At 36.0% G+C, this 22,938-nt stretch overlaps 1 protein-coding gene and 1 non-coding gene across 3 annotated transcripts in view; both read left to right on the top strand.

The window, feature by feature from the left end:
* LOC138693018 (discoidin domain-containing receptor 2-like) overlaps positions 1 to 20,865 on the top strand; it is a 1,708,097-nt gene extending 1,687,232 nt beyond the window's left edge. For both annotated transcript variants that reach the window (XM_069816529.1, XM_069816528.1), the window contains exons 18-21: positions 4,783 to 4,875; positions 7,954 to 8,095; positions 10,572 to 10,721; positions 13,687 to 20,865. In XM_069816529.1, coding sequence (XP_069672630.1) covers positions 4,783 to 4,875; positions 7,954 to 8,095; positions 10,572 to 10,721; positions 13,687 to 13,836 — 535 coding nt within the window. In that variant the 3' untranslated portion in view covers positions 13,837 to 20,865. The remainder of the gene's footprint in view (positions 1 to 4,782; positions 4,876 to 7,953; positions 8,096 to 10,571; positions 10,722 to 13,686) is intronic.
* TRNAK-CUU (transfer RNA lysine (anticodon CUU)) lies at positions 5,907 to 5,978 on the top strand. The gene has a single exon. It is a non-coding gene; the product is annotated as a tRNA-Lys (tRNA).
* Positions 20,866 to 22,938: the final 2,073 nt, after the last annotated feature.

The raw sequence follows: 22,938 nt of genomic DNA, 5'->3' as shown, positions 1-22,938 counted from the left end.
AAAGAATAAGGTCTTCAGGGAATTCCTTGAAAAATATACTCAACATACAATCCCGGATGAGTCAACACTTAGGAAGACGTATGCTCCATCCATCTACGATGAGACAATACAGAAGATAAGAGATGAAATTAAAGATAGTTCAATTTGGGTTTCCATTGATGAGACTCCCGACAAAGAAGGTAGACTTGTTGGTAATGTAGTTATCGGTTTGTTAAGTGAACAATATTCTGAACGAATTCTTTTACATTGTGATGTTCTAGAAAAGTGCAATAACAAAACTATAGTTAAACTGTTCAACGAAGCTATGGGTATCCTGTGGCCAAAGGGTATTATGTACGATAATGTGTTATTCTTTATTAGCGATGCTGCCCCTTATATGGTCAAAGCTGGACAAGCATTATCTGTTGTATATCCTAAATTGACTCATTTTACTTGTGTGGCGCATGCATTTCATCGTGTGGCAGAAGTGGTCAGAGACAATTTCCCTAAAGTAGATTTGTTGATTTCATCAGTGAAAAAAGTATTTCTCAAAGCTCCCAGTAGAGTTAACGTGTTGAAAGAAATGTACCCTGAAATTCCATTGCCACCAAAGCCAATTTTAACTAGATGGGGTACATGGCTAGAAGCAGTTGAATATTATGCCGAACATATAGACTCTATTAACAATGTTCTCCTTGCATTGGACTCTGAAGATGCAGTCTCAATTGATACTGCGAAAACAGTTACCTGTGACATAAGTGTGAAGAATGACTTAGCTCACATTCAGCATACATTTTCATGCATCATAAAAACGCTCAAAAGTCTCCAAAATAGGCACCTTTCACTATCTGAAAGTTTTGAAATTATAAATAGTACTGTGGAACAACTGAATCGTGGTAGAGGTAAAGTTGCAGATGCAGTAAGAGCTAAGGTGGACACTGTACTTTCAAAAAACCCTGGATATGAAGAACTACAAAAGGTTGTTGCTGTGATGAGTGGTGAATCAACAGTGAAGATTAACTTGGACTTATCCCCAGCAGACATTGTGAAATTGAATTATGTACCAGTTACTTCTTGTGACGTCGAACGCTCTTTTAGTCAGTATAAATCTATCCTCAGAGACAATAGAAGAAGATTCACTTTTCAGCACTTGAAAGAAATGTTTGTAACCTATTGTTATGGTAACAGACAATAAAAATTGTGTTTTGTTGAAACTACATTGGAAGATAAGGTACGTCCATTATATTTTTTGTTTAGTTTGATTAAAATGTACCAATATTTAACGTACATAGTCATTTTTTTATAATTTTAAGTCCATATTTAATTCCATATTTTGGTAAAAATCCATATTTAATTCCATATTTTGGTAAAAATAACTACATATATATTTACATATTTCATATATTTTTAGTCCATATAAATCCGTTCCCTGTACATCACTATACGACACTCAAAGTGCCTCCACATTTTTTTTTTTTTTTTTAGAAAATTCTGAATGTGACAAACCAACAACATTTAAGGGAGCTTATACACTGCTCGAGCTTACATTTCAGTCAAACCTTAATATGTTCAGTACCACACAGTAGTGTAATCTTTGGCCTTTAAATGTGCAGAAATTTGACCCGAACAAATGAAACATTGGATTGCAGAATGAAAGCCTAAAGTCGAATAATTACTTTCTTGAATAATTTTGAATAATTTCGAGGGAAAAATTGTTCCGGAGCCGGGTATCGAACCCGGGACCTTTGGTTTAACGTACCAACGCTCTACCACTGAGCTACTCGGGAACTCTAACCGACACCGATCCAATTTTTCCCTCTATATCCACAGACCTCAAAGTGGGCTGACAACCGTCAAGCAACCAACTTTGAGTGCACACTAACTCCGTGTGACTTAAATTGTGGTTTTCTGTTAACGAACAGTGACGTGTATTATGCAAATCAAGATTTTCAGGTATAACTCCCTGTAAAGTTGATTTGAATAATTTCGAGGGAAAAATTGTTCCGGAGCCGGGTATCGAACCCGGGACCTTTGGTTTAACGTACCAACGCTCTACCACTGAGCTACTCGGGAACTCTAACCGACACCGATCCAATTTTTCCCTCTATATCCACAGACCTCAAAGTGGGCTGACAACCGTCAAGCAACCAACTTTGAGTGCACACTAACTCTGTATGACTTAAATTGTGGTTTTCTGTTAACGAACAGTGACGTGTATTATGCAAATCAAGATTTTCAGGTATAACTCCCTGTAAAGTTAATTTGAATAATTTCGAGGGAAAAATTGTTCCGGAGCCGGGTATCGAACCCGGGACCTTTGGTTTAACGTACCAACGCTCTACCACTGAGCTACTCGGGAACTCTAACCGACACCGATCCAATTTTTCCCTCTATATCCACAGACCTCAAAGTGGGCTGACAACCGTCAAGCAACCAACTTCGAGTGCACACTAACTCTGTGTGACTTAAATTGTGGTTTTCTGTTAACGAACAGTGACGTGTATTATGCAAATCAAGATTTTCAGGTATAACTCCCTGTAAAGTTAATTTGAACAATTTTTCCCTCGAAATTATTCAAATCAACTTTACAGGGAGTTATACCTGAAAATCTTGATTTGCAATTACTTTCTTCTAACCAAACGAAATCTCTAAATTTCAGGCATTTAATCAATAAGTTGCTAATACAGCAGGTGTTATTTTGCTTTCAAAGAATATGAGTTGTCAGCCAACAATAAAGCAGTGCACACCCTTTGACATGGAAATTGGTCGCTGTTCAGAGACTAAGACCCATCTCGGAATTGCTTGGGTATCATCATGCCTGCTATATTTTTACATGCGTATGTTTTACATAGATGCAAAGCCCAGTGTTTGTAACAAGAAGAAAGAGCTCTATCACTAAGCCATAAAGGCTTCATAGGAAATATGATGTTTCGTGACATACAGATATGCTGGGTAATTTTTGGTGTTGGACCCCGGGCTCATTTCACCGGCATTATCACCTTCATTTCATTCAGACGCTAAATAACTTAGATGTTGATACAGCGTCGTAAAATAACCCAATAAAAAAAAGTGACATACAGATACATCGCTGCTACGACTTGACTTCATCCTCAGACCTCGAGTAGCACTAAAGATATGAGATTGAGATCCTTTATTTGCAGTGAAAATCTTATAATTATCGAAGATGCAGAGGAAAATTCAAATCGTAACATGTGCTATTAATGTTGCAGGATATATTTCCTTATCACATATAACAGATTGATTGGCCTACTGGACTTTTAAGATAACTTTTATCATTTTCACTATGCTGCCATCTTGCCATGTTATAATTCTGATGGAATTGCATGGCGTAATAGCTTGCAGCAATACTTCCATCTAGTGGTCGTTACCAAAATATTCATTTTCGACAGTGGAGATTCTGGTGGTTGTTCTCTTTTATATTGTGACTTTATTTCAACTCAACAATAGGATTTATTCTTCCAACAATAATTCCTTTCTACAATTCACCTTAAATGCTCTCGTCAACAATTGGATTTTCACTCAACACAGTATTCGTTAGTGCACTCACTGACGACAATGACAATTTACTTGGACTATTACGAACAACAATGAACTGTTAATCTTAACTAATATTTACAAAGCACTATTTACAAATCAGAACTATCAGTTCTTGGTTCACAGTTTTTCTGGCTCAGTCACTCGAGTTCACAGTATCTCGAACCACAGACCTTCAGAGACAGTTCACTGTACTCGAACTCAGGTCCCTCCAACTGCGGTCCACTGCACTCGAACTCAGGCCTTCGGATGCTGACAACAGTTGCGGACGCACACTCGAGTCGAACTCCGGTACACAAGATTGGCTTGCTTGCTCTGGCTTAGTCACTGACTGGCTGACTAATCAACTGAAAACTGCTGTCGTTCCTTCACAACCGTAATTTATAACCACAGCGACGTAGCCTCGAAAGTTCCATACGTCTCTAGAGATGGCACTCCAGAAAAATCCAGAGCCCTCTCCTCTCTACCAGCACCAGATGCGCGCGCACTCTCTCTCCACTCTCTCGCCGTGTAGGCCCTTTCCCCTTACTTCTCTCCGCCGCGCGCCGTCCCCACGCAATCTGCTTTCTTGCGGGACGCTGGTCGTGAGTTCGAATCTCACGTCGCTGTCACAATATGTTGCCTTTTCATAACATGGGAATGGCCAGTCTGATATACACGTGATCAGGAATATTGTGTATTTGGCTGATTAAGCAAGACAACTGACATGCTTACAATGTGTGCACAAGGATGGGTTTGAAGTGCGTCCTGTTTCAGGATGAAATTTATTTATTGTTAACTGAACATTGCATTTGTGTTTAATTGTTTTTAATTTGTTGTGAATACATTTGTTGTTGTTGTTGTTTCTTTTTAAATACGGTATGCATCTTTTGTTCTATGTCAAAATGTATTTTCAGTTGTGGTACCTTTTTCAAAACTGAGGTAAAAGAAACCTTTGCTGTCCAAATTAATTCTGTGAGCCAATTGAATTTAATTGATAACTGTTGTCGTATATTGTGAATATATCAAAATGCAGTTTGTTTTTAAATTTGTTTCAACTATGTCAATGTTACAGTAAATTAAATTCAAACTTTGGATTTCAGAAATGTGTCTTGTAAACTTCTTGTCTATGTTTTGACATCAACTGAGCATAGTTCAGCATTCTGTGATTTAAGACAATAAATACACTTACAATGGCGTAACATTTAATATGTCTTCAGTATTTATTCAAAAAATTTAATCTTACTTTGCTTTGCTTTTCTTCTTCAGTATCGGATGCCTTCTCTTCATGGCAACACAGGTCGCATCTGGCATGAGGTATCTAGAATCCAAGAATGTAGTGCACAAAGATCTAGCTGCCAGGTGAGTTCTCCTTTTCATCCCATCCTCTGCCATGAGTTTAATGATTGGGAAAGTTATAGAGTTTGAACCAGCAACATTTCAGAACTAGCACTGTAGCTTCTAATGTTACAATACTGATATAAAATTTCCCTGACCTGTTACTGCTGTTACTAGTGTAACTCTGAAAATATTGAGAATAGGACCCATGTTTATATGACATTTTTTGCTCAAAATGTCTTTGAAAATATGCTCATTTGCTGCTGCTGCTACTGCTACAATCAAGTTTATCAATAGCTGATTCTGCTTTCTTTTTCTGACAAAAAAAAACTTGATTTCAATTGCTTTGAGATTTTTTTTTTGAAATCAAAGTTCATTGTCATGCAAGTAGACTGGGAAGTTTTATTGTATTCCAAACTTTTATTTTAGAAGACTTGTTTAACTAAATTAGTTAATTAGTTCTTAAAAATGCTGATCAGTGTTCTCAATTTTCGTGTGGATTTTTGATACTCGGGAGGAAATTAAACACAGAATAAATATGGGAAATGCCTGTTATTATTCGGTTGAGAAGCTTTTGTCATCTAGTCTGCTGTCGAAAAATCTTAAAGTTAGAATTTATAAAGCAGGTATATTACCAGTTGTTCTGTATGGTTGTGAAACTTGGACTCTCACTTTGAGAGAGGAACATAGGTTAAGGGTGCAAATCAAGATTTCAGGTATAACTCCCTGTAAAGTTGATTTGAATAATTTCGAGGAAAAAAATTATTCCGGAGCCGGGTTTCGAACCCGGGACCTTTGGTTTAACGTACCAACGCTCTACCACTGAGCTACCCGGGAACTCTAACCGACACCGATCCAATTTTTCCCTCTATATCCACAGACCTCAAAGTGGGCTGACAACCGTCAAGCAACCAACTTCGAGTGCACACTAACTCCGTGTGACTTAAATTGCGGTTTTCTGTTAACGAACAGTGACGTGTATTATGCAAATCAAGATTTCAGGTATAACTCCCTGTAAAGTTGATTTGAATAATTGGATCGGTGTCGGTTAGAGTTCCCGGGTAGCTCAGTGGTAGAGCGTTGGTACCTTAAACCAAAGGTCCCGGGTTCGATACCCGGCTCCAGAACAATTTTTCCCTCGAAATTATTCAAATCAACTTTACAGGGAGTTATACCTGAAATCTTGATTTGCATAATACACGTCACTGTTCGTTAACAGAAAACCGCAATTTAAGTCACACAGAGTTAGTGTGCACTCGAAGTTGGTTGCTTGACGGTTGTCAGCCCACTTTGAGGTCTGTGGATATAGAGGGAAAAATTGGATCGGTGTCAGTTAGAGTTCCCGGGTAGCTCAGTGGTAGAGCGTTGGTACGTTAAACCAAAGGTCCCGGGTTCGATACCCGGCTCCAGAACAATTTTTCCCTCGAAATTATTCATAGGTTAAGGGTGTTTGAGAATAAGGTGCTTAGGAAAATATTTGGGGCTAAGAAGGATGAAGTTACAGGAGAATGGAGAAAGTTACACAACACAGAAATGCACGCATTGTATTCTTCACCTGACATAATTAGGAACATTAAATCCAGACGTTTGAGATGGGCAGGGCATGTAGCACATATGGGCGAATCCAGAAATGCATATAGAATGTTAGTTGGGAGGCCGGAGGGAAAAAGATCTTTAGGGAGGCCGAGACGTAGATGGGAAGATAACATTCAAATGGATTTGAGGGAGGTGGGATATGATGGTAGAGAATGGATTAATCTTGCTCAGGATAGGGACCAATGGCGGGTTTATGTGAGGGCGGCAATGAACCTCTGGGTTCCTTAAAAGCCAGTAAGTAAGTAAGTGGATTTTGTACCTTTTTATGTAACTTATATCACGACTGAGATAATTATAATTTGATGCATTTCTTGCTTACTGTAATTTAGAATATTGTATTGACAACTGCATATAAGAAGTTTTTAGGACCACCATTAACGAATGATACACAAATTTTATACATAATTTTGATGACAATAAATGTCATATTCATACATAAGAATATTTTGATAAATTTTGAAAGGTGTATGTATAAAGAAAGAAGCATTAGGCCTATGTGAGTAGATTGTTAATGTATATTGGTTTTATAGTTTTTATATTTATTTTTAGTAAGATTCATGTAACTTTTGGCTCAAAGTAGAGTCAATAAATTACTTTTTTTATACACCAGCATTATAAACAATCTTTATAATTAGTGAAAGTCGTTCATAATATGCCACATTATTTTACCAGAGCTGTAAAATGTTACCGTGCCAACTAAAACGTCATGACTTCTACTATGACATCATTACTTGTGCCATCGTGGCTAACAGGCATGATTTGGAGTCACGTGGTTATCATGGTCGTCATGGCCATCTTGAAAATCGCCTAATATAAATACATGCTCAAAGTTCTAAAAAAACAAAGGAATTGCTATATTAAACTCATGTCAAACATTAATTTATATATAAATTTGTTCAATGTTGGCCATGTTATGACTAAGAATGTGACGTCATGCCATAACCTGTCTTTCTCATAGACCATGATATCAAAACTACCCATCATTACAAATTTGATATGGTATTTCCTTTATTTCCTTATTAATTGTTTTATAATGCTGTCATAAAAAAATAACGTATGAAAGACATTTATAATGTTATACAGTTATGTATTTCATCCATAAAAATTAGGAAACTCCACTCGTTTCCTAAACATTGACTTGACTAGTATAACATTATAAATTCGTTTCATCATATACTATTATAAAATATATTTCTTATATAAACTGTTACTGTTATTGAGATTACATTGAATTGATAATGCATAATATGTAGAAAACGGAGATGTTGACGTCAACAATTTTAAACTAATATCCTTCAAAGCTATAAATAAAGATTAAATTTCTTTAAGCCTTAGTAACCAATTTACTCCTATAGAATTGCATTCTATTATCATACAAAATATGAATACTCCTATATGATGCATTGATGAATGGTGGAAACTTTGCTTCATTTGTCCTCATCCCCACAAGATATGTGCAGGTGAGTCATATGAGATTTAAATTGTCCTTCATTCTCCCTTTTGCAGAAATTGCTTAGTTGGGCGTGGTTATCACGTGAAGCTTGCAGATGTGGCCATGTGCAGCGGTCTGTACCACAAAGACTACAGCGAAATAGGGAGTCGACCACCTGCACCCATTAGATGGTTACCATGGGAAAGCATTCTTCTCGTACGTAGTCTTCATGATAATCTGTTATGAATACTGTAAATTTATAGCTCTTATACTGCCAGAGATTCACCTTTCATAAATGAAATAGAATATGTTCAAAACCAAGCTCTCAGGCTCATTACTGGTGGAATCAAAACAACTCCAGTAGATTCTACGAGATTCCTCACTAATATTAACAATAGAAGAAAAAGCACTGATTCAATATGAAAAACTTATCAGATTACCAGGAAACAATTGGCATTCATACAGTCCTCTCTATAGATAGAAAACTCAAAAAAGTTTCATATCCATGATTCAAGAATTAAAACAGAGAATCAATATCCCGAATTTAAAAGAAAACTTACAAATTAAATCAAACCCTTTAACTCTATTAAATATAGAGTATAATCTAAATTTAACAGAAGAAATACTGAAATCAGAAGTAAACACTGAAGTAATGAAACAATTGTCTTTAGAGACAATTAATATTAGGTATCCTCCACAAAACTGGCTTCATTTATACACCGACAGATCCTTGATCTCCAGAGAACAAGGTGCCGGTGCAGGTGTTACGTGCTGTCTCTTCTCACTTTATAGATCACTTGGATATGGAACAACAAGTTTTGATGGAGAAATCGTTGCAATAAGTGAAAGTCTCAGGAATCTTCCATACCACATCAATAAATTTAAGAATGCAGTTATATTGTCAGACTCCAAAGCAGCTATTCTATCAATAGTCTCTAAGCACACACCTCATCTCAAACAGCAGAAATAACTAAAATGCTCTCTCAATTAATATCACTCAATAAAAGAATTGTATTCCAATGGATACCATCCCATTGTGGAATCCTGAGAAACGAGAATGCGGATGCTTTAGCAAAGAAGGGCAGCACTGCTACTTACAGACTTGTTACTAAATCTACGTATTACTCTGTGAAAAGATTTATTTAATCTACATACTTAGACTTCAACAAACAAAATTTGATAACACAATCTCGAGGGAAAAAATGGAACTCTCTGCATCGTAATCCACAGTTAATTCCCGATTTACCACGAAAATCGTCTGTAGCTGCATTTGGATTGGTAACAGGCCACGATTGTTTGGCCAAGCACCTGCATAGAATTGTAATATGTCAGTCCCCTAACTGCCCATTGTGCAACTCAAACCAAGAAATGGATTCGGAACACCTCAAAATCTGTGCTTCAGTGGCTGACCATGATAATATTGTAACTTTTATTTACTAACAACAATGTAATTTATTGTCACAACAATAAAACTCTTCACTCTCTACAATTTAACTTCACTCCTGTCAACAATGGGATTTGCTCTCCGCACAGCAACACAGCGTTCGTTATTGCACTCCACTAACGACAATGACAATTTACTTGGACTATTACGAACAACAATGAACTGTTAATCTTAACTAATATTTACAAAACACTATTTACAAATCAGAACTGTCAGTTCTCAGTTCACAGTTCTTCTAGCTCAGTCACTCGAGTTCACAGTATCTCGAACCACAGACCTTCAGAGACAGTCCACTGTACTCGAACTCAGGTCCCTCCAACTGCGGTCCACTGCACTCGAACTCAGGTCCCTCCAACTGCGGTCCACTGCATTCGAACTCAGGTCCCTCCAACTGCGGTCCACTGCACTCGAACTCAGGTCCCTCCAACTGCGGTCCACTGCACTCGAACTCAGGTCCCTCCAACTGCGGTCCACTGCACTCGAACTCAGGCCTTCGGATGCTGACACAGTTGCGGACGCACACTCGAGTCGAACTCCGGTACTGGATTGCTTGCTCTGGCTTACTCACTGAATGGCTGAATAAACTGAAAACTGCCCAAGTTCGCTCGCGTTTCTTCTTTTATAGCAAAATCATAGTTACGAGAAATTTCTACGGGTGTCCTCTCGAATTATCTGGATATCTCCACTTCGGACAGACTTCTCTGGAAGATTCGGGAGGGTCCGTCCCCCCCTTCACTCCGCAAGAAGCAGCTGCGCGTGCACCCTCCCCTCGCCGCATTGACGTAATACACCCCCTCTGCCCTTCAGCATGCAGATGCTCCCCGTACCAGCGTTCGTCTGCCGCGCACCCTGTCGGACGCGTGTTCGAACCCCGTTGCAGCTGTCACAATATCTTTGAAAAATATTGGAGTGCAAGAGGTCAAATGACTTTATTGTCAAACGCCTGGCATTAGAAAACAACAACATATTACCAGAGACTGCTTACCTGTAAAGTATCCTAACAAAATGTATTTGTTACATGCGTGTTACATAATATTGAAAAAAAAAAAAGGTGTCACAAGGAAAAACCACGTTTCCCATTCACCAATGTTGGAGGCAGAATCTCCACTGCTGTATGGCGTTCTTTCATGCTCTAGTTTGGCTTGAAAATGATACCATATAATTGTGTAGTTTAGAAGAGCATGTACTTAGAAGTGTTTTTCAGTGATCACGTGTATTTACCATGAATCAATGTAATTGTTGCAACAGGACCGGTACACATGCTCCAGCAGCACGTGGTCCTTCGCTGTCACTTTATGGGAGATCCTCAGTTTAGCAAGAGAAAAGCCGTTTCAACATCTCACCAACGAACAAGTGATACAGAATGCAGAACACATGTACTACGGTGGTGAACTGCAGGTAAGCACACAAACAAGTGTTGTAGTCCTATATCCTTACTGAAATACCTGGGCTGAACGGTTTTTTCTGTAGAATCTGTCGTCATGACAACGATATATACAGGAGATTATCATGCACTGCGAAATATCCACTGCAAAAATGTCCATCATCATAATTATGTCTATAGTCAATAAATGGACATTATCTTAAATGCCCATAGACATTAAATCTCCAATATCAAAAATGTCCACAGCAAAGCCTTCTTCAGTTACAAGCTGGAGCCATACGTTGGCAACACTGTAATTAACTGTCACCCGGAGGCCTACCATACAGGACATGTGTTTGTGCTAATGCCGATTTTCAATGTAAATTAATGTTACAATATAAGTGTGTGTCGATGGAATTATGTTCGCTGTCATACCAAACATTCATTATTGATGTATTATAAACTATGTGCGTGTTGGCAATAAAATCAAGACAATAAATGAAAAAAAAAAATGGTTGCAGTCTTTGGAAATTTTTACGGTTAGTGATGACAAAGTAAATATTAAATATTGTATAAACTACATTTTTATAGTCTTACTTGTGGTTTGTGGTGTATCAGAATTCTAGCCAAATTGTTGGGTCTCGCCTGCTATATCAATAAAGTTACGCCGTTGATTTTCAAGTTCATTGTGAACAGCTGTTTTGTGATCCCATAAAATAAATTGTAGTTTTGAAGATTCGGAATGCCTGCTATACGTCAGAACTATCTATAATTTATATATGCATACACTCACTTTGTTGGTTTTCAAGGTTTATTTATTAATATTATTCCTTTTGTAATAAATTAGTTATAAACATGTTTCTTTTCACTTCGTATTTACAGGATTTAAAGTTCACTAAGTTTACGCTTGGCACATACTTAATAGATAATGATGTGTTTTGTTACGTATGTTGAAGGTATTTTTCTTAATTTTTTCATAGATCTTTATACTTGGCCTTGGCCTATTTAAAATTATATTTTTTTAAATTTATACCAAATAATTTAGGATAACAGTATTGTTATGGTGACTGGCGAGGTTCAAACTAAAACTGGCTTCCTGGATATCGGAAATATTTATTGAAAAGCACGTCAGATCACATGGAATTAAAATGTAGGCCTATATGATATTCTAGACCTTTCACGTCAGAGGTGAAACAACATAAAGCAACAAATCATTGTCAATTTAATAGCCACATAATGGTTAATTTATTTGAATAGGGTATTGCGAAAGTACGTCGTTATTTTATTTATTTTTGGTAGAAGTAACATTTCTTTAAGCATTTATTTATTTTTCCTACTACCATCAATTGAAAACACGTATGATTTTAATTTTTTGAAGTTATAAGTGGCTGTATGCAAGTACTTAGGCGGTATTCTGAAACTCAAAATACCATTTCGGATTCCGTAATAAATTACATACATCAATACGCCGAATCTTGATCATATGCACTTAGTTTTGTATCAATTAATGTCGAAAATGTACATGTGACAACGAAATCAAAGCACTAAAACGTCAAACGTCATGCCTTTATTTCGCCTCCACTCTGCGTTGCCAAACCTACCCATGCTCCGGCTTGTAACTAAAGAAGGCTCTGTCCACAGTCATTAAATGGTTATTACCTTAAATGTTCCGAGTCATTACATGTACGATATTATGAATGTCCAGAACAATATTTATTAAAATTTAAATTAATAATTTAACAATGCAATGTAAGCTAATTTACAGTATTCTGTTACGGATTTTATTTTCTAATTTTCTTCCTCACTGGGTCAGCATGCAGCTGCATATGATATGAAAGTGCCCTCAGATATTGTTTCACATTATTGTTGTCCTTATAGTCCAGATCAGCTTACTTCATACCCCAAGGGTGAAACCTAACCATTTTTCCCCTATTACTTCATATGCTAGTGGATTGTGGTGATTTTCTAGTTTGCAGGTTGAATTTTCTTTTGCCAACTTGGTTTCGGATTTCGATACTGACAAATACTATAAGTGGTAGTGATTTTGTAACTGGTATGTTGGCAGCTGAGACAAATATCGACAATATTTGTCAATACTGAAGTTCCATGAAATTAGAATTGTACAAAATTTTTGAGCCGGTTACTGGAAGCTAGTGAAATTTGAACATACTAATAATTAATTAATATCAGTATTAATATTAATACATATTAATTATTTTATATGTTGCGTTGTGGTTATAATTCAAGACTATAGTCAGGTAAGTTTTCGGAGTTAGTACTAATAATTTCATGTGGTCAAACAAAATACATTTTTAGATTAGGTCTCGTAAGTCAATTGTTTAGTCAAACCAATGAATTTCGTATTGCCAGACAAAATACTGGACATGTTGTTCCCTTAGGTGTAAAAAAGAAACATATCACCGAAAAATTAACATGGAAAGTATAGGATTTTTGATCTAAATGAGGGGTTGGAAAGCAATGGTGGATCATTAATGTTTAGGTGAGGGGTTTGGACTTTTTCCATTGCTGGTTGTCACAATCAAAAAATTAAGACACAATGTTTCGAAGGGTGGTTCTCCCTTCGTCTTCAGGTGGAAGGAAGGAGAGAATAGCAGTCATACAGAATAGCTGTACGTGACGATCCCAACAGTAGGTTTTTTTCCTTTCTCTCCTTCCTTCCACCTGAAGACGAAGGGAGAACCACCCTTCGAAACATTGTGTCTTAATTTTTTGATTGTGACAACCAGAAATGGAAAAAGTCCAAACCCCTCACCTAAACATTATAGGATTTTTGCTGGTACTTCAGGAAAAAACATGTAAGAGTGTGAAATATGTATAAGTAAGAAATGTATAAGGAAGTTTTACTGTATTAAAGTTAATAACACAACTACAATAAGTTATAAAAAGCTTGTTTCTACATTGTAAACATAAACATAGAAATACTTTATTGTAAGACAGACCAATATCTGAGGTGATGATGTTTGTGGTTTGTGTTCACAGGTGCTCCTGCCCAAGCCAACCATGTGTCCCGTGGAGATATACGACTTGATGTGCGAATGTTGGAAACGTGATGAAGGTTTGCGCCCGACATTTAAAGAGATCTACATGTTTCTCAAGCGGAAAAACATGGGTTATCGTCCTGGAGACTGAACTGTGTTTCACAGCCGACAAACGACCTTGATGTGTTCTTCACCTGCTCTTATGATGCAACTTTCTATGTGAAAATATGCATTAACACAGAATCTGCGTGAAAACTCTTACCTGAAAACTCATAAACCATATGAGAAGTACTTGGAAAGGTTTTGCTTTGAAACTTTAGAATGATAGTTTTGGACTGGAGTGAAAAGAATGCGGCAATTACCAGGATGTGTGTGTGTTTGATATGAATGGCAGGTGATCAGAAATACTTGTACAGTTAATAGAAGTAACACAAAAAGAATTATCCTTGTACAGTATGAAGTCTTTCTAGAGAACTGTTCATATTTCTCAAATTCTGCTTTACTCCTTCACGTATGGTGCTTCCAATGATTCTTTGGTTCTGACATAGAAGTGGGAATTGTGCAGGCTATGGTTCCACTTTGTCACGACCTTGGGATAGACTGTGTGATATGTGTTTTGCTACAGTCTTAAGGACTGAAATATATGTACATGAAATAGTCTCCTTTTATTACTACAAGACTATAGACTAATGGATATAAATCCGTACTATCATTGTTGTGAAGTGACAAGCTTGCACACCGATAACAGGCATGCAGACGTAAGTATGTTATCATAAGATGGGACCATGTAGTCTATTATAATATGACACTTCGTTTTCCTTCCAATGCATTTTTCATCCCTGTTGTACACACGTACGTACGATGTACTCTGGCTCCAGCAGTCAAACTCATTTTAATGCACTTCACATGATAATTCGACAAAATTCAAACACGAGTAATATCATATGCAATAATCTGTGCTGGTAGTAAGAAAAATGTTTTGGGTGGGTCCAGCTGTAACTCAGAATAGCCTTGCGTCTTCAACTTATTTTGTAACAGAGTATAAATACAGTAAATACAGTAAAACCTCTGTTAACCGAAATAATTCAGCAAAATTTTAGATAATGTATTTCCTTTTTTAGAGTTAAAAGGTTAGAAACTGACTCATAAGTTGTCACTAAAGCATTGTGTGTATTAGAAATAAAAATTCATACAGTGCATACAGTAGGTACAGTCATGGCTCGAAATGGATGTTTTCATGAACTGGAACACTCTGTAACTTTAGTGGACATGATAATGTTGTTGATGACGACAACTGAGTTAATGAGCATTGAGATGTTGCAGAGTATTATCATGCTAAATTTTTTTTTTTTTGTTTACACTTATGCCAATTTACAATCTGTCTACAATAGACAATAAGTATATATTATAAAAGAATATGACATGAGTGGAGATGTTATCCCATGACAACACACCAAAAGAAAAATAATGTTTTAAATAGCTCTAGTAAAAATGAATGGAAGGTCAAGAGCATTGGTCCTTTTAAGTCTTCTTATTGTTTGACTATTATCCAGCAAATTTAATGCATGATGATTCGGATGCTGATTTAATCGGTGCAGGTATTTTTTACTGAACTTAGAGATTTCTTCTTTTACAGTTGAAATGTTAAGATCATGATGAATGACATCATTACGTACATACCATGGTGCAGTGACAATGGAACGTAAAGTTTTGGACTGATACCTCTGCAGTATTTGAATGTGAGTTGCTAGCAGTTCCCCACAGCTGGATGCCGTATGTCCAGATTGGTTTTAGTATGACTTTATAAACAAGAAGTTTATTTTCTAATGACAGTTTTGATTTAGGCTCCAATAACCAATAGATTTTTGATGTTTTAAAATTTAATTCTTTACGTTTAGTTTTAATATGTTTACACCATGTTAAATGTTAAATGTTATGATTTATTTAACGACGCTCGCAACTGCAAAGGTTATATCAGCGTCGCCGGATGTGCCGGAATTTTGTCCCGCAGGAGTTCTTTTACATGCCAGTAAATCTACTGACATGAGCCTGTCGCATTTAAGCACACCTAAATGCCATCGACCTGGCCCGGGATCGAACCCGCAACCTTGGGCATAGAAGGCCAGCGCTATACCAACTCGCCAACCAGGTCGACTACGCCATGTTAAGCAGCGATCTAAATGCATACCTAAATATTTAACATCGTCTGCTTCAGGAAGTTCTTTGTTGTACAGTGTTACAGGAGGACAGTTTTCAGTTCTGGTTCCGAAAGTAACATGAACTGATTTGTTTTCACTCGCTTGTATTCTCCATTTAATTAGCCAGTCTTCTGTAGGTTTTCAGATGCTGTTGATGGATCTTCATGTGAAGCAAGAATAGTAGTGTCATCAGCGAAAGTAGCCACCAATACCTCATTAGAAATTGGGAAATCAGCTGTATAAATTGTGTATAGTATAGGGCCTAGACTATTTCTGTAAGATAAAGCCCGAAATTTTTTTTGTCTCTTTTTTTCTGACAGCAATATTATGCTTGCTTAGTGCTAGGTGTGATTAGCCAGATCGCGTAAACAATAGGACATGTCGTTGCCCTCACTGGCATTCCTCCGACCTCAAAATATAAATGTAAGTGTAAATTTTGTATTCATAAATAGAGTATATAATGTAACTTTCAAATTTACATATTACTCTGTGAAAAAATTTTTAAATTTAGTTTACATACTTAGACTTCAGCAAACAAAATTTGATAACACAATCTCAAAGGAAAAAATGGAACTCTCTGCATCATAATCCACAGTTAATTTCCGATTTACCACAAAAATCGTCTGTAGCTGCATTTAGGTTGGCAACAGGCCATGACTGTTTGGCCAAACACCTGCATAGAATTGGAATATATCAGTCTCCTAACTGCCCATTGTGCAACTCAAACCAAGAAATGGATTCGGAACACCTCAAAATCTGTGCTTCAGTGGCTGGCCATGATAATATCTTTGAAAAATATTGGAGTGCAAGAGGTCAAATGACTTTATTGTCAAACGCCTGGCATTAGAAAACAACAACATATAAGTTATTTATTTCTGAAGAAAAAAAGCACGAGATATAGACAGTCGGATAATCTGCCAATCGGTTAATAGGGTGACAGATAATCGGGGTTCTACTGTAAGTGTAAATTTTGTATTCATAGAGTACATAATGTAACTTTCAAATTCCTTTATAAAAGTTCAGTTACACATTTCGATAAAAGTTCAGTTACACATTTCGATTACACTGGCTATCGGTTGACAGAGGTTTCTGTTAATGGAGGTTTTACTGTACCATCATGTCATCCTCAGCGAAATGCAAGAATTCATTTGAATGTGGTTTCCGTTTTCATATATTCATCTCAAGGAAAGTTTTACTTTCAACAGTTGAAGTTCAGAATTAAAGTTCATATTTTATGAGAGTTTGGTTCTACTCGATAAAACTGCCACTGGTTATAGTACATTTATATTTGTATCAGTGTGTTTAAATTAATATTTAATTAAACTACTTGTATCGAATTAGTACATTATCCAACGAGCCTATAATGGTAGTAATTAAGAGGCGAGTATGTTTGTTTATGAAACGAGCGCAAGCGAGTTTCATAATTTTCATACGAGCATCTTAATTACCATTATAGGCAAGTTTCATACGACTTTTTATGCTCGACCATATTTCTAACTTGAAATTATTCATAAGTTTTCATGTTATGGTTATGTAAGTGACGAGTGGAACTGACCTGATTTGTGAGATGTGCGCAGACGCGAAAGTATTGATTTTTTCCGAGGCACGAATATCATTGACCTTGATATAATCTAGAGAATAACATGAACATTAGTCTTGATATAACCTGGAAATTGATTTAGAATTGAAAAACAAGATGACAGATTGAATTTATTTGAATATTATTTACAATTAACGCTAATTATTATAGTAACAGAACATAACCTTCTGCGACAGTATTGGATTTCCAGCCTCCATGACTTTTCGCTAATTGTCTTTCGATTGCATATCCGAGAATAATCGATACTTGCGGTTTTATAGCGGTACAAAGGTGATTTCTCATTGGCTGAACAACTGAATTATAATGAATAGGTGTACTTTAATGAGGTGCATTAAAGGGCTAGTACAAGGTGTATAATTACTACATTTCGGCATGGTCGAGCATAAAGATTTGAAATGTTTCTTACATCAGTTTCAGGTCTATGATAATGAAAGTTGCATTTTTACATGTGAAAACTAATTTTAAAGAATTTACAGTTGCAGTATTTATGGCTTAATGTTGGCTTTGGTGATGTCATTTATGACGTGTGTGAAACTGACAGAGAGAGAAAGGCGATGCAAAAAAATGGCTTTATGTGGAGTTTTTTTAACTACAAGGACTTAAAAATCTCAATCAGAAAAGGAACTGATATGGAAATCTGCGATTACATTAACATAAGGATGAAATTTGCATTGGTTTCAAGTTAAGTAAGACTGTAAATTGAGTTGTGACTGCAAACCAAAGTTCACTTCTAAAGCCTTCGACTGACACACTCATCATTTGTGTCACAAGCAGGAATGTGTTGGTTCGCACTTCTGGTGTCTCAAGAGAGCTGCTGTTCTTTATGCTAGCTTGCAGGACAATCATTTGATTCCTCTTAAGTATTGATAAATTTTCTAATTCTCGATTTACCCTCTACCTCATTTCGCCGAAGTGTGTTGTGATACTCATAGCTGTTTCACTTAGGAACTGACCTAAGCGAATATAAGTAACAACTTTATTATGCGTGGCTTCATGGATAAAAGTGAAAAAATAAATCAGTGCTAACATAAAAAGGAGTCCTTGTAACACCAGAAGAAAATGTATGTTAATTTCGTTGTGGAGTATTTTGGACAGATAAGCATCTAGATCACTGGTGTTAAGATGGGGTCTATATGTGATATATAAGATATTTTTATAAGAGGCTGTAAGCCCAAAAGCAGGTGCACCTTCATAATACGATAAGTTACAAAGGAAGTTAAATGTAAAGCGTGCCATGAATCTCATTGGTGTATTACCTATCTGTTTTGTCGGTCATTTATGCAACGATTTGAAAGATCGAGTGTTTTATGAATGAGCTCAATTATGTAGCATTCCTGTGTAGCTAACCCTGCCTCTCCTCCTATTCAGCTAGGCTTGCAGGATCGTAGACAATAATCAGTGCATTGTTGTACTGGACTAAGAGATTGGTATTGGACAGTGACGATGTAACGTGAAAAACTATTGCTAAATACCCAACATAATTTTTATATAAAATACGCTGTATGTAAGAAAGAAAAGAGTGGAATGGTTTATATATAGGGCTAAATCTGTCACATTTATCTGATGTTAATTATATTAATATGTACTTCAATAAAAGAATACTTCTCTTAATTTCTTAAAAATGATATGATAAAAATGTTGAAATTTTCGTTTTTGTTTTCTGTTACTTTTTATTTTATAAAATACGTTTGGGTAGGCTTATATACATGTTATATGTTACAACAAATAACATTTTTAAAACAAAAGAAATCAGACTGAGACTAAGTATGAAAACTTTGACAAAAATCTGGAAAGAACATTGGATTTTCTTGTCAATACAGTAGAACTTGTTTATAGCGACCTCATTTTGTGCGACACCTCGCCTATAACGTCAAAAATATTCTGTGGTCCCAACTAATTCCCCATAAGACATACGCTTTCCTACCTTGCTTAATACGACAAACGTATATGCGTCTACCTCGCATATAACGTCATTTTCAACCTCAGTTTGGAATAAGATTTTCTAAGAACCAAAGTATTTTAAGAAATATTTTGTTGAAATCTGACCCTGACAAATTCTTTACAGTCTCCTTCTGTCATAGACCTCTGGAATGCAGGCGGATTCCCCACCCCATTGTAACCTGCCCGAATTCATGCGGTATTAGATCAGTTTCGACAGGAAGTTTTCACTAAGTGCACGCATTTTAATGCAGTATGGCCACTAAAAGAAGTGAGTGACGCTTTAGAAGTCATTAGAATTATGAACATTTCTATGAAGCTAGGGAAGGGAGCAGTGGAATTGCAACTGAAATTATGAACATAGAACATAATTTAGCCCTAGAAAGAGTGTATTGGGCAAGTAGAAGACAACAGAGTAAAATACTGATTACTTCACTTCTAAATAAAGTAGTTTGGTGAGTACTGAAAAAATTGTGTGTTTTATTATGTTCATTGTAGGCTTAAAAGTCAATACATAAATCTAAAATAAGTCTAATTAAGTTTGTTATTTTTCATTTTCCACCTATTAGATTGATAATGTGAATCTCGGTTACTACGACACTCGTTTATAACAACATAATTTTTAAGGTCCCTTGGATGTCGTTATAACCAAGTTCTAATGTATTTAAGTAACTGCAGACACAAAACAGATTTTTAAGAAACTGGTCTTTTAAACAATGCAATATCAGATTTTAGCTGCTCTTCAGATATTTTAATAACAAAGTGATGATTTATGATATTGTTACGTGGAATTAGTATGTCATAAACTCTGCACTAGACATATGCAAATTGATTATACATGTACTAAGAAGCTTATTTTGTCTGACTTGTTTATATGTTTGTATGTGGAAATGTGTAAGAGAATCAATTGTAGTAACATTTTAAGTACACGAAACTTAAGAAAAACGTAGATCAAACATCTTGACTAAAGTTCTTCAAAAAAAATAACAGACATCATGTCCACCAGTATGCACACTGGTTCTAATTTAAACAAAGAACATGCTTTGAAAGTGCTGGTCAAATTTTGTATTATATTTTGTAATTTAGAGGCAGTGTCCTTCACAAAACTTGTAGTATTTGCACTCACACATTGTTTCTGAGGAGCACGTATGACTAGTTTGTTTTTCTTGATCATTACAAATAAATATGACTAGAATTGAACATGTGAAGCCAACATTTCCATGGCAACCCAGCTTTACATCCTCCTTCGTTATAATATGTTTCAATTGTGGATATTTAATATATAAAGTATCAGTTTTGAAAGTACCAGACTTTATTATGACATACAAAGTGGGCAGAAGTCCTATTACATCTTCTTATTTTTCCTGTAAAACAGATCTGTGCATGAAAAATGTATCGGTGATACTCGTATGACATCTGACAGATATATTTCAAGGTGTGATCATGACAGGAGACAGAAACCACACTGAAACACATGGAAATTCCGGGTCATTTCAAGAGTTCAAGATGGCGAGGTGAATAGGGCAGTTTTCAGTATGGAGGAGAGACTTGTGCCTTTTGTGTAGTTTCACTAGTGGCCATATGCCGGAGAAATCATGAGTAACATCATGCAGGACTTCAGGGCTGGTTTTGGTAAAGCACTACCAGACAGAAGTAACTTGGTATAAGCTGAATTTCGACCTGACCATATATATTAACTAAATTATTATGCATACAAATTTAAATATAGGTTTAAACCATTATATCGTCGGCTTAGAGTGTAAACCTGCTAACGGCCAAACAGAAAATTTTACAGGGGAAGCAAAAAACTAAGTTTAAATTAACTCTGAAACTTTAGGACCAAATCAAAAGTGAGAAGCTCCATTGCAACCACTCTTTGGAAGGCAAAGTGGGAGGTTTACAAAGAAGTGCACTGCTTGGCTGAGAATGGGTCAACGAGAAGGGCAGACATTATAGCCATCGATCGCCGGAATCGAAGAAGCCTCATTCTTGACCCCACTGTCCGTTTTGAGAAGGATGATCAACAAGCCAATAATGTTAACAATGAAAAGAAGTCTATTTACAACCCATGTATTCCTCACTTCAGTGAGAGATTCAAAATGAATATTAATACATGGGTAGTGAAAGAAATTCTTTTTGGCGCTAGGGGAACTTCATTTAAGTTAACCAAAACCATTCTCCTTTCTCTTAAATTTTCTAATGAGGACATTAACAAAATTTGTCTAATGGTATTGAGAGATTCATTATCCATTTTACACAATCACTTGTATAATACTATGTATTTTTTTTTTCACTTCATTTCATTACTCTTCAATGTATTTTCATCTCATGTTTCTCCGAAATCAAACTGTACTTTATTTTTAAATTTATCATTGTTCCGTATTCTATCCACAATCATATTGTATTTTTCACTTAACCTCTGCTTTGTATTCTAAATCCTAGTGGTCAGCCGTAGATTTCGGCCAGACGTCCCAAATTGTGGAATTTGTTGTTGTTGTTGTTGGCATTTGTACCTGACCTTTGATTTGATCCTAAAGTTTCAGAGTTAATTTAAACTCAGTTTTTTGCTTCCCTTGTAAAATTTTCTTTTTGGCAATTAGCAGGTTTACACTCTAAGCCAACGATATAGGGCTTAAATAGTGACATGCTAACGGGAAAGTTTAACCCCTCTTTTCAGAGGCAAAAAAAAAAAAAAAAGGATAAATAAAGAAAGAAAAATTAAAGACATGATTATATTGAGCCATCTTCATTGCAGGTAAATAAATGTTCTAAAACTTATGATTATTTTGTGGTACCAGTATTCTTTGTTTTACATTAGTTATTGTTTTAGGATTAATATAATATAAATTTGTTCTCATGTCATGCCAATAACATGTCTAGTGGTTTTAATACTGTATACAGAATGTGACAATGTCAGTATATTACTGCAATATAACATTCTGTTATTGTTTCAACAATTTAATATACACACACATCAGTAGACTTCAGTATTATTTTGTATAATGTGTTCGAAGAAAAAATAGGCCTACGTTGTTCTTCATAAAAAGGGAATATCAATTTAATAATGTTCTAACCAATAATATTTTTCATAAACTCTGGTAATGAAAATAAGAGTGAAACCTAACAGGGAAGTAATGTCGTGGCTTAGTAAAAAGTTTCAAGTGCATTGTATTATTTTTGTAGATTCAGTACACTAGTACAAAGATCTTTCAGGAAGAATCCTACGTACGCCACTGGACTTAGCTTTAACCTGTCTGAACTAGATAGCTTATATTTTTAGTAATTCAGACTCCCTACAATGGACCAGAAAACAAGAATATAGGTTTGTTAAGCAGACATTGGTTTCGTTTGATTCTCAAAAATGACCCATAAAATGCTACGAGCAATCGATTATAGTTTTCATAATTGCAGTTAGATGGCGACAATAGTCGACTTGAAGTATCGATAAGGTTTGTGGGAATGTAACCACCGCCGTCTGGATTGCAATATATTATTACAATCCAGGCGGCGGTGAATG

Source organism: Periplaneta americana, chromosome 17 (assembly GCF_040183065.1).
Source record: "Periplaneta americana isolate PAMFEO1 chromosome 17, P.americana_PAMFEO1_priV1, whole genome shotgun sequence".
NCBI lineage: Eukaryota > Metazoa > Arthropoda > Insecta > Blattodea > Blattidae > Periplaneta > Periplaneta americana.
This window is presented reverse-complemented; position numbering and strand designations above follow the sequence as displayed.